Source organism: Pongo abelii, chromosome 11, assembly GCF_028885655.2.
Source record: "Pongo abelii isolate AG06213 chromosome 11, NHGRI_mPonAbe1-v2.0_pri, whole genome shotgun sequence".
Classification (NCBI taxonomy): Eukaryota; Metazoa; Chordata; class Mammalia; order Primates; family Hominidae; genus Pongo; species Pongo abelii.
In genome coordinates this window covers 19,612,129-19,627,559 of record NC_071996.2, presented here as the reverse complement: position 1 = coordinate 19,627,559, position 15,431 = coordinate 19,612,129, and the positions used below count along the sequence as shown (strand labels likewise).

The 15,431-nt window shown below is 56.5% G+C and overlaps 1 protein-coding gene across 1 annotated transcript in view; it reads right to left on the bottom strand.

Annotated features, from left to right (window-relative positions):
• Nucleotides 1-601: 601 nt before the first annotated feature.
• HS6ST1 (heparan sulfate 6-O-sulfotransferase 1) overlaps nt 602-15,431 on the bottom strand; it is a 53,338-nt gene continuing 38,508 nt past the window's right edge. The window contains exon 2 of the mRNA XM_002812362.5: nt 602-3,984. Coding sequence (XP_002812408.4) covers nt 3,276-3,984 — 709 coding nt within the window. The 3' untranslated portion in view covers nt 602-3,275. The remainder of the gene's footprint in view (nt 3,985-15,431) is intronic.

The window sequence follows — 15,431 nt, the reverse complement described above, 5'->3', positions numbered from 1 at the left end:
CAACTCTAGGACAATCGGAGGATCTGGATATTGGAAAATACTGTATTGTTATACAATTTGGGGGCGGGGGGCGCTGGAATAACAGGGTTGAGTTTTGTGGCAGAACGTCCTTAGGAGACACGAGCTGATGGATTTAGGAGTGCAGTATTCTGATGATCACAACCTACTTTCAGATGTTTCAGAAAAGCATGCGCGTGTGTGCGTGTATGAGAAAGTGTGGGCACAGGATAAGAGAAGATGAAAAATTTAGGCCAAGAGCACGTGGGTGTCCATGAACTATTCCTCCACTGTCTTTGTCATTTGAAATCTTTCAAAATTTCCAAAGACAGGGAGGGAAGAGGTTAATGAGAATGTAACTCAGTGGCGCCTACCTCCCTTTCAACTGGTGTCATCTTCCCAAATACTATGACTAATGATTAATAAATGGTTACTCTTTATGTTGATGACAAAGTCCCATTTTTTCTTTCAGAATGCCTTACTTAATGGGACTTTCCTCACTGAGCCTCATGCACCTGTGCAAAGCACCCCGCCCTTGGGACTCGGTGTGAGACCCCACTGGGAGGGGCAGCTATGCCCGCAGAGACCACAGCACACCTGCCACTCCTTGTCAGGGTTTATTTCATCGGCTAACATTCATTCTCGACCTAGACAAAAACAATTAGATGATTATGACTTGCTTTTCCATCATCAACTCATTTTTTTTTGTATGAATAACCAAAAAATTTCTTCAACACTTTTTTTTAAGAAGAAGCTATAAATAAATAAAGCTTTAAACGATCCTGGGTTCAAGTTAAACAGTTCCAGTTCCCGAAAAGTTCACAGCCTTGTTTTGTGGGCAGTTCTGCTGTTCCTGCCTTCCCCCTCCAGGAGGGGACGTTTGCAGGTCTGGGGGTCCTGGTGACTAAGCTGTTAGCTCCACTGCCTGCCTGCTTCCATCCTTGCAGCCCTGGGAGGGCCCTGAGTGGACAGAGTCCTTACAATTTAGGAGATGCTGCTGGCAAAGGAACCATTGACCCAAAGCAGGTGGCCTGAATGGGAAGTGCCAGGCTGGACACTCAGGGTCTGAGGGCACTGCCAGCTGCCGCCGCCTCTGGACACCTCAGCCCGGCGCTGGCCCGAGAGGAGACTGCTTTCCAAATGCAGTGAAGAGACCGAGACAAGACCCGTGCTTCCGTGTGAGTCGGGATGCGGGGCATAAGTTAACACATATTCCAATATGTACAAAACAACCTGCGCTCGGGCCCGCGCACCCAGGAAGCCCATGGTGAAGGTGAGGCCACCTCGAGCCAGGCCTCTGGCTGGGTGTCCACCTCCTGCCGGGAGGCCAAGGTGCCCCACGTGGCTTGTGCAAGACCTCACGATCCCCTTAACACGTTCCTCCTCCTCCAAGGAGTGCATCCACTCCAATGTTGAGTGTCCGAGCAGATTCCCATTGACCCTGACCTCCCTTTGAAAGAACCACAGCACTAGATCCCCTTGGCACTTGCTTCCTTAGTGTGATGCATCCACCCAGGGAGGTGGCCCTGCGCGACGCTGGCACACTGTCCACCCTGCCCTGTTGACCATCCTGTCCTTCGACCCCAAAGTAAAATGGGGCCAGTGTAGGAGGCCTGAGGGTGGGGCCCTTATGCCAGACCTCCAGGGGTAGCAACCTCATCTGACCCCAGCTTTGCCTTCCTGTGCTGCAGAAGGTGCTTGCTCCCAAGCCCGTGGTGACCCATGTCTCCACCCCATGGTGGGGCAACTGTGGTGGCTGAGTGGAAGCTGGGGCAGGAGAGAGGACCCCCACCAACCCCAGCCAGGCGGCCTGCAGAGCCCACTGCCCTGCCTCTGAGTCAGCCTGCGGCCTGAGCACACCAATCTGCTCTCTGGGGGATCCAGGATGCCTATGCGGGCCCTCCTAGAGACACCAGCTTGGCCTCCTAGGGCATAAGGAATGGGGACAGGGCACGGGGCACGTGCTTACAACGGATATGCAACATGGCTTTTAGTAAGGCCATTGCAGCCAGTGGGGAAACCTGCGGGGCTGCTAGGAACAGAGCATGGCCAGCCTTTTGCAAGGGGGTGGGGAGCACAGGGAAATGCAAGGAGAGCCAGGGTGGGGAGGGCTGAGTGTCTGTTGTCAGGGAGGCCACCTACAGCTGTTTTGCCAAGGCTAGTTGAGAATCTGAAAGCTCGAGTCCCCGTTCCTGGCCATCCAGAGCCACTGTGGTCCGAGGGTACGGCTCCTGGGCGGGGGCTACGGTCCCATGCTCCAGCCGATGGAAGCCTGATGAACTTAATCCGCACACTGGTGGGAGCAGTGGTATTTGAGTACGTGTCTCGGTGATGGGGCTGGGGCAGCCTGCTAGCAAATCCCAGTGCGTCAGAAAGGAGAACAGAGGCAGGGGAGCGCTCGGTCCCCAGCCCTTCCAGTCTGAGCCAGGCCTGCCTGGATGGTCAGCTCCAAAGGCCAGCCGGGGACTCACGCACAAGTGGCAGCATCCCTGGCCAAAGCCTCCCCACTCCCGGGCTGCCAGTCAGCCCACGGAAGGCCGGCAATGCAGCTCGGGCCCACTACCCAAACCCCTCCTTGGTCTGAGGACTGTAGGGAGTGGGTGGGTCCTGAACATCAGCTTTGGCCTCCTGACCCAAAGCATGAAGCAGGACCATGGGCCAGAGAGGGGAGCAGGCTTCCTGGGGGCTGGACTCGAGTCTTCTCTGCCTCAGATGGGGTGGGCCCTGACCTTGAGGGAGCTACAGATGGGTGAGCTGGGGGCTCCCCAGACCTTGGGGCATTGGGGGCAGCCAGAAGGGGAGGGGCTACGGGATGGCCTGGAGCTGGGGCAGTTGCCAGAAGCGGGTCTCACTCCTAGTAGCCCGGACAGAGGAGCTAAGAGCGAGTGCTGTGTGCATAGTTGGTGAGGGACACACTCCCGACCTGGCAGGTCCACTTTCCCGCTGTCCTCGTCTCTTGTGCAAACCTTCCGTTTTTGCGATAAATCCAAGGAGGCCAGGAGAGCAGGCACAACACCTGCTCTGGAGGCCCTGCCCTGACCATGGCATCCTTTGAGCACGCTTTCCTCTGACCCACTGGGCTGCATCTGTTGATTCCTCAAGCCCCCATCCCCGCCCAGCCCCACTACATCCCTGCTCTGTTTATTTTCAGGACGCAGCTACCTCTGTGGAACAGGTTTGGGATGCTCATCCCGTGTGACAGTCTTGGGTGGACCTGTCGTCTGTCCTGTTTTATCCCCCACACCCCTCAAGAGGCCTCCCCGTGGCCACCACCGCCACTACCACTTCTCAATGATGTGGCTCATGTAGTCCTCAGTGGGCACGCGGCCCGGCTCGTCGGTGTCCTCCCGCGGCAGCGCCTCCTTGGCCCGGTGCAGGAGGCGCTCCTCGCGGCTCCTCAGGCGCTGCTCCCTGCGCTCCAGCTGCCGCTTGTACTGGTAGCGCTGCTGGAAGAGGTCCTTGGCGTAGTCATACAGCTGCATGTCCAGGTCGTTGAGCTCCTCGATGCGCCGGATGGTGTCCTCGTCCACCTCCACGCCGCCTGCCCGCGTGCTGTTGTACTGCATGAAGGGCCGGATGAACTTGAGGTTGAACGTCCGCTCGAACAGGTACTGCGTCTTGCGCTGGAACTCGGTCAGGCCGAAGAAGGCCATGCCCCGCAGGTTCTTCTTGGCGCTCTCGAGCAGCAGCTGGGCCCGCTTGCCCTCGGGGATGAAGGACAGGTTGTAGCAGCCCACCAGGCTCAGGTCGGCCAGCATGCGCACCTGGCGGTTGTTGGCCAGGTTGTACGGGCAGTCCATGAACTCCTGCAGCGTGCAGCCCGACCAGTCCGTGCCCTCGTAGCAGGGCGGCAGCTCCTCGGGCGTGGGTGTGCGCCCGTCACACATGTGCAACGACGTCTTCCACGTGGCACCCCTCTGCACATGCCGCCACTCGCTTAGGTAGCGGGACACGGGGTCTCGTAGCAGGGTGATGTAGTAGAACTTCCTGCAAGGAGACGGGGAGAGGAGGTGAGGGCTGTGACGCAGCATGAGGGGGGCTACCAGGGCTGCTCTGAGTCAAAGTCCCCACTACAAGAGTTTGGGCTTCACCTCTGATGCCAACCAACTCCTGCATTTAGCTCTCAAATAGCCGTTTCAAAACCCGGTATCAGAGATGCCAAGGAGCATGCCACAGTCACGTGGCTACCCAGGGTGACCACCACAGTGCCCTGCAGCGCCTGGCCTGGCTCCTCTGGAGGGACAACCTGACTTTTTCCTGCCGGTGGGTGGAGCTGCCAATACTTCATCCAGGGAAGTCCCAGAGCCACAGCCGCCTAAGACCAGCAGTGTTCACCAGGTGTTTACAGCCTGGGCATGGTGCCACCCAAAGAGCCACTCAGCAGGAGCAGAGGGTGGGCAGGGGTCAGTGAGGGTCACCTCCAGTCCCAGTCCCAGGGTCCTGCCAAGGCCCGGTGGTGGGGTGGGGGCCCCAGCGGACCAGCCAGCCCAGGACCCCAGGGGAAGCCATGACTTATATAGTCTCCAACTCGGTGGGTTGTCCCCCAAGACGCCAGCGCATTGCACAGTATGTAAGGGTGCGTGCGCAACGGAGAAATGACCCAAGGAAGGCTCCACCTCCCACCCTCCTCTGCGCGGCAGGAGCCCAGCATGAAGCATGTCCTTGCCCGGCTCGCTATGACGCTGGGCTGGGGGCGTCAGGACACCGGACAGATGGGTAAAATGTGGTGGCGGCTGTGGATGTGCCCAGTGTGTGTGTGAGGTCAGCCCTGGGGGAGGCTGCAGTCATTCTTAGAGGGCTCCTGTCCACGCTGGGGTGGGTGGGCCTCAGGCCAAGGAGAACCAGGGCTGGGCAGGCAGCCTAGGAACCCACAGGGCCCCTCACTGCCTGGGGGAGCAGCTCCAGAAGGGCCCTGACCCACCGCCAGGATTCCCCAGATGGCAACATGGAAGTGTACCCACACTGCTCCCCTCCTCCCCTCACACTGCCCTGGGCAGGGGCGGGGGTGGGGGGCATGGGGGGACCCTGGGGAGCACAAAGCGCTTCCTGGTGTCCGCTGGCAGCTGCCCTGATCTGACTGCACACCTCCCTGCGGGGAAGGAGGCGCAGTGCCTGGCAAGTGGTGCGGTGCCACTGCAGGCCACCCCCGCCTATGAAGACATGTCAGAAAGCCCCAGTGGGGGCAGCTCTGAAGCAGGCGGGGTAGCCAGTGATGGCTCCGGGGCAGGCAGCAAGGCCAGCACTACTGCATGCAGACTGCCGAGGAAGGGAGAGGCAGCTGTCATCCGCCTGGTGTTTTCTGTGGCCTGGCAGGCCCAGACCATGCCCTTGAGGAGCTCCCAGCAGATGGGGTGGAGGAAGGACCCAGTAGGACTGAGCTGACGACCCCAGGGTCAGGCACAGTTGGACTCCAGGGGGCAGACAAGCTGTGGGCAGCAGGGGCGAGAGCAGGCCTCAGCTTCCCTGCTCCAGGCTCCCACTTCACATGCCCCAAGGCACACCTGGCCCTCCCTGAGCACCCTGCACCCACCGCCTGCCTGGTACCACACATCTGTGCTGATGGCAGCAGCTCCTGGGCACTCGGGGCCTCAAGGGCCAGAGGGCGGGACCTTCTTCAGGTAGCAGATGAGACCAACGCTTTAGAACCAAAAATGACCAAGGGCCAGGGAGGAAGGGCCCGAGGTGGCCGGGGCAGGCTCTGTCTCCTGCCTCGGGCTCACAAGGCCCTGACTGCCGAAGAGAGGCTATCCATGCCCTTCCTAGCTGACCCTGTGTCCAGGGGAGGCATAGGGACGCATGGACCTCCACTCCCCACTCCTGTGGGGCCCTGACCAAATGGATGGAGACAGGCCAGTGTGGGGGGTTTCTTCCGAACACAAAAAACCACAGTGTGATGCGTCAACCAACAGAGAGGCTTGCCCTCCTAGCCCCAGCCAATGACCCTGTGAGTTACAGCCACAGGACTCTGACTGGCCGCAAGGGTGACTCTGAGGGCAAGGACACGCTGTGCATGGTGCAGCAGGCCCCGTCTGGGAAGCACAAACGGCTCAGTTCCTCTCCCATTTTCAGCGCCCCGTGCCCACAGGCGGGTCCTTCAGCCCCAGCCCCACACCCATTCAGGGACCATCCCCTGCAGCCCGAAGCATGCCTCCATCATGAGCTTCTCTGCCCATGGCCCAGAGAGGGTGTGTGACTTGCCCAGGGCCACACAGAGTCATGACACCAGCCAGAGTCCGTGCTAGCTGATTGGAAGGCCTGCAGAGCGAGCTGCCCTGTGCCTGGTTAGCAGGGGGAAGAGATTCCGTCAGAGGCCTGAGCATGCAAAGGCTTGGCACTCTGCAGATAGGGTCTCCCATGGTGTAGCCTGTGCCTGTGTATCGTGCAGGCTCCAGGAGATGCTGATGAGCCTTAGAGCCTCCTGGTCATGTCTGGAGCCACCTGGCCAGCACTGGGCCTAATGACTGAGGGAACAGGCAGGAGTGGTGTGAGGCCCCTCTGTGGAATGGCTGCTTCTGGGTGGGTGGAGGGTCCAGGTCACCTGCCTGGCTCCCACCTGGGAATGCATGCAGGCACCAGGCATGCATCCAGCCTGTTCCTGGACAAGGGCCCTGGCTCCTCAGCTCTGGGGGTGCAGAACACGGGGGAGTGCAAGGGAGGGAGCACAAAGCGGGGAGCTCGTGGCCAGGCTGTGAAGTGTTTCTGCTCAGTTCTGTCCGCCCCTGCTGTCAAAGCCTCCAGCTTCGTGGCAGGACAGACTCTACCTGCCCTCACCCTCCTGCTCACAGTGGGCGGCTGCAGCCCCAGAAGAGGCAGCACTCAAAGCTGGGGCCACCACCTGCCACAATCCTGGCCTGCAGTGACGGGTGGGCACGAGGGCCCCAATGGACCTGAGGGCTTTCCCCTCCTGGGAGGAACTCATTCCTCAGCCGCACACGGTCTGACCACACCGTGGGTCTTGGCAGCCAAGCTCGAGCGGCTGCCACTAGGGCACATAACTGCAAATGCCAGGTCAGCACCAGAGTGCAGAGGGACGGAGGTGAAGCCGGCACCTTGGGAAGGGCCAGGACACGGTCTACACCAACCCCATACCCAGGTCCCCTGGGGGTTCAGATGGTCCCTGGCCACCCGAAGGCAGGAGACTGGTGGTGAGGGCAGCCATGGGCCACAGCCACAAGGCTCCCTTCTCTAAGTCCCTTCTCCCTGGCAGCAACCTTTCTGAATGACAGCCTCCTCACCCCTGCGAAGCTCAGGGCCTCTGCCGTGGAGGGGCTGGAGCGTCCCCCTGCTGCCCTCCCGGTGTGGCCTGGTGCCCCCTCCCCTCCCCAGCACCGTCATGGTCTGCAGGTAGGAGCACACGGGTGCATCACCCCTGGTCTCTGCATGGGCCATGCCCTTCACTGGAATGCCAGCGTGAGTGACCACCCCTTGGTCAGACCTCTCCACCTTTAAGACCCAGCTCAAAAAGATAAGCGGTTGCCAGTGCAGGAGTGCGAGAAGAGCCCAGAGCACCCAGCAGGCACGTGTGGTATGCACAATGGGCCGGCTCTAGTAGCCCCAGATGGCACATGACCTACTGACCATCATGGGTCGGGGTGGCAGTAGGCTCAGTTACCATGTGTCCGACGGCAGCATCCTCTCTACGGGACACAGCTGAGGGGAACAAAGGCCTCTCTGCCTGTGCCTGCAGGGGCAGTGTCTTGAGGGGACAGTGAGACCCTGGTGCAACTGAGGCAGAGTTGGGGGCCAGAGACAGGGAGGAGAGGAGAGGGCTCGATTTTCTGGGTCCAGCCATTGAAATGACCTGGGTTTTTCATGTGTGAGCCACTTAAGAGAAGCCGTGAGCAATTTACTCTTTGGTTTCTGAAAAAGCTGGGAGGCTGAGCTGCTGAAGACAGACACTCATTTGAAAGCCATCTAAGTCTGGGGCCCTCAGAGCACTAGAGGCGAAGCTTTCTCCTTTACTGCCCCAGGCCTGGCTCTCTCCTCTGCCAAGGCCTTCCGTGCACAGGAGGCCTAGCAGGCACCAACAGGGGCAACGGCGGGGGCAAGGGGCACCTGAGCCAGCCAAAACTCCCATGCTCCCTGGAATGACCAAGCCTGTCAGCCTCACCTGTCCTTCCTGTGCCCATGTCCCACATAACCCTTCTGGACCAAGGCCTCCCGCTGCAGGGACAGCTGCTGGGGAACCACACCAGGGAGGCAGGTGTGTGCAAAGATATTAGCAGTGCTGGCCCAGCGGCTCTGCATCTTGTAATAAAATGGCGCAATGGGCACTGCGCCTGGGGGAGCCTGAGCTGACCGAGGCCCCCGCCCTAAGGCCCAATGGCTTACGCTGTCCCCATGGCTCCCTGTGTACCTTCTCTACTCAGAACATTGCCATGCCCTGGGTCCCCTGGTTCTGTCCCCTAGACACGGCCTGTGGTATAGACAAAGGGCCAGCCAGACTCTAGAAGCTGCCTGAGGCCAGCAGCCAAATGTGGCTGTTCCTGCCCCTTTCTGCAGATGTGACAGCTGATCCAGGCAGGGTGACCTGCCCTTGGCCACTGTCCAGGTCCTACCTACCCCTGCCTGAACGGTATGGAAGCCACTACCTGGCACGCCCCTCCATAGCCGGCGGGACTCTTTAGGAGCCAGAGGCGTCCAGTCCCATGCCCAACACGCAGAGCCCTCCCCTCCCCTCTGCCTTGTCCCCTTCCCTCTGCCGAACACTGCAGGCACTGCTGGTCACAGGCACGTCCTGGCCATCCTCTGGCCTGGTGCTCCAGCTGCGCCTCGCCCTGTCCCACCTCCCGTGCTCCGTCCTCTTTCCTCCATTGCACGCATTGCCAGATGCATCTGCTGTTTACTCTCCGTCTGTCATCTGCCAAAAGGCGGGGTGGAGGTGTCAAACAGAAACAGGAAGAGGGCGGGGTATGGCGAGGTGCAGAGGACTCCCCAAATGGCCCACCCCAGATCTAGGCAGCTCTCTGACATGTGCTCTCTGGAGGTGCCAAGGGGGCGGCTCACGGCTCAGAGGTTCAAGGAATGGTCTGCACACTCAAGGTGGTCCCCAGCCCCTGCCCTCAGGAGCCCAGGCTCATCTAATCCCTGCCTCGTACCCCCTGCTGAAGGGTCTGTGCCCCAGAGCAATCTTCCCTGCACTGACACCTGGGACCCCACAAAGCAGGGGCTTTGTGCCTATCACTATCCAGCAGGGTCTGTCCATCCAGGTGCTCCAAGTGCCTGCCAGCAAGGCTTCCAGAAAGAGGGGAGAGAGAAAATAGAGGAGATGATGAGAGAAATAACCAGAATTGGAGTACATCATTCACTGAGACTGAAATGGCTGACCAAGTGCCAAGCAAATGAATGTGGGGACTGAACAGAGGACTAAAAAGTTGACCCTTGAAGCATCTGGACAGAAAAAACAATACATAAATGGCATGCTTCTCCATTACAACGCCGTATGTTAGAAACCATTGGAGCACGGTCTTCAAAAGGCAGAGGGAAAATGACCAATTCAATCTCATACCCAGCCAAACTATCAGTCAAGTGTGGACAGCAGAGACGTCTTCAGACATATAAAGACTTAGGAAATTTACCTTCTGTGAATCTTATTTTAGGAAGATCCTGGAGTAGGCATCTCATTTAGCAAAAAAGGAAAAGAAAAAACAAAACAAACAAAAAAAAAGTGGGAGCCAGGAGCTCCAACCCAGGGGGCGGTTACAGGATGTCAGCAAAACATCCCACTGGGCCTGTCAGGAGCAGGGGGACAGAAGCTCTAGGAAAAAAGGGGCAAAGGCCGGGCGTGGTGGCTCACACCTGTAATCCCAGCACTTTGGGAGGCTGAGGTGGGTGGATCACTTGAGGTCAGGAGTTCGAGACTAGCCTAGCCAATGATGGCAAAACCCCGTCTCTACTAAAAATACAAAAATTAGCCGGGAGTGGTGGCACATGTCTGTGTTCCCAGCTACTTGGGAGGTTGAGGCAGGAGAATCACTTGAATGCAGGCGATAGAGGTTGAAGTGAGCTGAGATCGCACCTGGGTGACAGAGTGAGACTCCATCTCAAAAAAAAAAAAAAAAAAAAGGAGGGGGGTTGGAGGGGGAATGGACAGATGGCCTGACACAACCGAGCATTTGGTGGGAAAAAATGAATGGTAGGTGTGTGGCAGATTCTGGAATCATTTGGAAAAAATTAATCCATGAAGATAGAAAATAAAGCAAGTAAAAAGACAAGGCAATCATTAATTCCAGGAAAAACAAAAAGTTATATAGAAAAGAAAATGAAGTACACTACTTGCCTCAGCGGTAAATGATGGTTTTGAAGGCATCATCATGTAAACAGTGATTACTGATTTAATAAAAACGTGAGTTTTAACTGTATGTGGGTGATGGGTGGGGGGGGACAGACTGTGTGAGGGTGTAAGAACGCTTCACCTTCATCTATTGAAACAAAGTAAACAAAGAATATCTAAATCAATAAATTAAGAAATAGCACTATACGTTATTTAGAAATATGAAGGTAAACACCGGAAGTATACTGAGAAAGCTGCAAATGGTTCTCTGGAGAGGTTGGAAAGAGAAAGCGGATCTGCTGGCTTTCATCATAAGCCAACTGGAACTATCTATTTTTAAGTATGTGTATGAATTACTTTAAAAAAATTAGAAGAAAACAACGAGGAAACTGACCAACAAAGTGTATGGAAAGAGGCTCCACTGCATCAGTTACCAAGGCAGTGGCACAGAAAGCCACAGGCAATACCAGGAGAGTGGTGGGAAGGCAAAGCTGGGCAGCAGCAAGAGTAGGCACGAATGCAGGGTGACCCTCCTGCCATCTGCTTATGGATGTGAACGAGATGGTGAGAACAGTCATCTCCAAGTGTCTTCACTGGAAAGCAGAAGTTACACATTCCCCCAGATGCGGTGAGTCCTCTCCCAGATGCACATCGCAGAGGAACCTTGCTGTTCACACCAGGAGGTATTGGGGAGGCTGCAGCAGCATTCTGGTAACAGCTCCAAATGCCCATCATGGTGGCGTGCTCACCTCCACGGTGGCATACTTCACTCAGCAATAAAAATGAACAAATGGCAGCTACTCGCAACACCATGGGAAAGGTGACGAAGAAGGCACTGCACATCAGGACTGGATTATGATGGTAACGTGTATTTTATCAAGTTCTCAAAAATAAACAAATCCCCAGAAAACACTATTCAGGGATACACATATATATGTTGAAATTATTATTATTATTGAGACAGTCTCGCTCCATCACCCAGGCTGGAGTGCAGTGGTGTGATCTTGGCTCATTGCAACCTCCGCCTCCTGGGTTCAAGCAATTCTCCTGCCTCAGCCTCCCAAGTAGTTGGGATTACAGGTGTGCACCACCATGTCCGGCTCATTTTTTCGTATTTTTAGTAGAGATGGGATTTCGCCATGTTGGCCAGGCTGGTCTCGAACTCCTGACCTCAGGTGATTAGCCTGCCTTGGCCTCCCAAAGTGTTGGGATGACAGGCGTGAGCCACTGAGCCCGGCCTGTTTTTTAAAAAAGTGATGAGCTGAAACAGGAAAATTCAAGTCAGAGGCTAGCCCTGGGGTGTGGGGCTGGGATGGCGCTGGGTGCTCACAGTGGCTTACATGGTGCTGATCATGTCCTCATGCCTCCGGTGAGCAGCTGGGGGTACAGGTGTTCACTGTTACCATTTATTTCCTATGTACATTATGCAAGTTCTTTTGTATGTCCCAAACACTTCGTGCGAATAAAAGTTTAAAGAAAGGAAGAAAGATAAAATTGAGACTCTAGAAGGCAGCCTGAGAGGCCCAGCTGGCCTTCCAGGTGAACCAGTCTTGTCAAGCTGGAGCCTCCGTCCCCAGAGCTCCCTGCCCATCTCCACCCTTTGTTCTGCTTGCAACCCCCTGCTACCTCCACACCCAGCAAATTCCAGGCGTCTTCAGCACTTCCTCTCCCCTCTCCTCCCCTCCTATGAGCTACGCTGCTGCGGTGAGCAAGACAGGCTCCACGAAAGGGGTGGAGGGCCCCTGTGGGTATCAGTGAAGGAGGACCACCTCAAGGGTGGCCGGTTTCCAGGGCAGTGGGGGTTGCCCTGAGGTTTAGTAACTAACCATGCATTAATGAGTCTGAATGCTCTGTGGCCACGCTGGGGAGGAACCACAGGTCCTGCCCAGCCCAAGCATCCGGCTGGTGGTTGGTTCACCATCCAGGAGTAGGAGTGCCTTGGGGATGCAAACAGGGCCACTTCTCTCCTAAGGGATCTCCCTCATTGCTGCCAACCTGATGCGGGAGGCTGGGGACCCTGCCCAGTGACTTTGCTGGCAAATGAGGTTCTTTCAGGGTGGTAAACCTCTGGCATCTTCTGTGAGTACAGCCCTAAGCTGTGGTCCTGCTGCATGGCACTCACAGCACCCTGACATCCACAGCAGATCTCTGTGGACACCTATGCATGCCATGTACTGGGACAGACCCAGGGCTCCCAGCGTTCACCCCTGAATGGGGCACACACTGGTCACTCGAGGGTGACGGGAAGACCCTGTCCGCACCACTGGCTGCTCACTACCGCCATCCAGTCAGTGGGCAGCAGCTGTGATGTGAGGCCATCCCCGAGGCGCCCTATCTGCAGTGGGGGTCACCTGTGTCTGTGCAGCCAGCCTACGTCCCTCCCTCTCACAAGTGGCGGGAGGGGTCAGCCCCTGAGACCCTCTGTGGGCAACAGGGCAGCTTCTCCAAGGAGGGTGAGGACGTGGCCAGTGAGGCTAAGGCACACAGGCAGGGCCAGACCAAGGACGGTCCGGTTCACTCTATAGGAAAACGAGGTTGGATGAGTAATGGCCTTGAGTGGGAAACTCACATGGATTTCAAAGATGAAGCATGAAACATCAAAGAACTTGAAATGCGCTATGAAATAATTCTAGTCTGCACGAACTGCAGCTTCTTGTGACAGACCACACAATGATCGCCTGGATCATGCACTTTGGCATTTAACTATGCTTGGTTTAATGCCTTCTGTGACCTGAAGCTGTTCTGACATTTTTCTGGGCACTGGTTTAGTGTGCCCCACAATCAGGTAAGATCTAGGCACTGCTGTCAGGGCGTGGCCAGTTCTAAAGTCCAGAGTCTGGATTCTTATAGGACAAACTTAGAACTGGCCTGGGAGCCCCACTCAAACACAGAGCACCCCAGGAAAAATCCTGCAGGTACAGCTCATGAGCTCTGAGTGCCTTCCAGGCAGGAGGGCGGGGCAGGCAGGCAACACCTGAGGCCAGCATCAACCAGGCCGGGCACTGCAGCCCATGGTACCTGTCCCTTGCTCCTCCAGTGGGTCATGCCCATGGCTGCAGGGGGCTTCATTTTGTCTCCTCTGCCTTCTAGTGCTGATCTGACCCAAACTCATGCCTGCATATTCTTATTGCTGACTCTGCCTTCCGGAAGCTCAGGACTCCAGCCAGAAATGAGACTTCAAACCTGGTTCAGGGCATGTGGCAAGTCTGGGGCGGGCGAGGAGGGGCACAGGAGACTGGAGCCTGGTGAGGGGCTGGTGCAGTAACTCCACCTCTGGGAAGGTGCTGGCCCTGGAGGGAAGGGCTGAGACATGGCAGGGCTGCCTCAGAGGGTGTGCAGCACTGGAGTGTGAGCTGTCACAGGGAGTCATGGCCATGCAGGCAGAGGCCAACGGCAGGCACACAGTGGACAGTCCTGTGGCCCATGGCGGGGGTGCCGACAAGACCTGAAGATGTGGAGAAATGCCTGCACCAACCCCTGGAGCTGACTGTGGGGTTCCACGAGCAAGGGTCTATCCCCCTCCAATGTGCAGGACAACAGCACTCTGTGGTCATGGTTCCGTAAGATATATACATGTTCAGAAAAAACACCACCCAGGACAGGAATGGACTACTCAGTGGCTGTCTCAACAGTGAGATAATGAATTTTTTTCAACATTTTACTATAAAAATGTTTGAACTGACAGGAGTTGAGAGCTCGGTGAAAACCCATAAGCCCGAATGTGACCATAACGTTTTCTTTATATATTTCTATATTGTCTGTAATTAAACATTACATAAACAACCTAATAGGAAATATGACCCAAGAAGAAATGATTTATATGAAACAATGTAATGAAGATCACAAAAGCCTCCCTGCTGCCTGGGACAGGGTGTAGGGTGCAAATGGGCCATCAGACGGGGCCGGCCGCGCCAGTCCTGCTTGCATTGCATTGGTCCAGGGTGTGTCCTGTCTTCAGGCCCCTCCCCTCCCATGCCCGAAGCTGATGGGGGTGCGGGGGTGGGTTCCATGAAACGAGGGTCTAACCCACAAGTTTCTAAACTCAGACCCTGAAACAATGGCAATTTTTATACCAGTGCCAACAGAGGGGAAGCTCCCTAATTGTGGGTGAGGACGCTGTCATTTAGAGTCAGAATGACAGAACTATTTTTTTTTTTTTTTTTTTAAGAAATACTGTTGCATTACTTCTGACTCAGTTACTGAAAGAAAATGAATGATTTTTCCGTGGCTCAGAGGAAGAGTCCTTGAGGGGCCGGCTTCAGTGAAACAACAAGCATGCCTGTCACATTCCAGCCCCCAAGGACAAGGACATGGCGTGGTGAGGGAAGCTCTGAGAGGGGCTCCGAAAGTCCTCTATTCCAACGGTGTGCTTTGATCTCCCAGGGACCAGGGGTCCCACCATGAGGACAGAGGCCACACCATGAAGGTTGCATCTCAGTGATTAGTTTTAAAAACCCTACACCAGGCCAGGCACAGTGGTGCGCACCTCCAGGTAGTCCCGGCTACCCGGAGGCTGAGGTGGGAGGATCACTTGAGCTCAGGAGTTCAAGGCTGCAGTGAGCTGTGATTGTGCCACTGCACTCCAGCCTGGGCAACAGAGAGAGACTCTGTCTCTCAACAAAACAAAACCTGGACTCCAAGGGCACCAGAAATTCAGAGAGGCACCTGGGAGAACATTCCTCTGAGGACTGCACGAGCACCCGGCTACACTCAGCGACAGCACCCACTTCCCCAAGCCTACCCTGACTGCCAGCCTTGCCCCAGGCCCATGGGACACCACAGGGCACCAGGATGACTCTCTCCGGAAAGCGACTGGGCCTCACTGAGGCCTGGGTCCTCATTACAGGAAGGAAATGAAAACCTTTAGGAGGACGCCAAAGCTGGGAACTCACGGCATAACACACCACCGTCACCCTCATCAGCACTGCCTGCTGCCAACCCCGCCAGGGGCCCCCGGTGCCCATGCCTCTGACAGCACCAAGCAGCCCGGCTTCTGCCCAGTTTGTTAGAAAAAGTGGAAGTCTGATTTTGGCTCCAAGTCCCACTGTGGGGTGGAAGCCGCTGAGCGCCCCACTTGGGGCGGGTAGCCGCCTCCTCTTTCCTGTGGCAGGAAGTGGCCCTTGGGCGCAGCTCTCCAGGGCCACAAGGCCAGGCTGGCTGT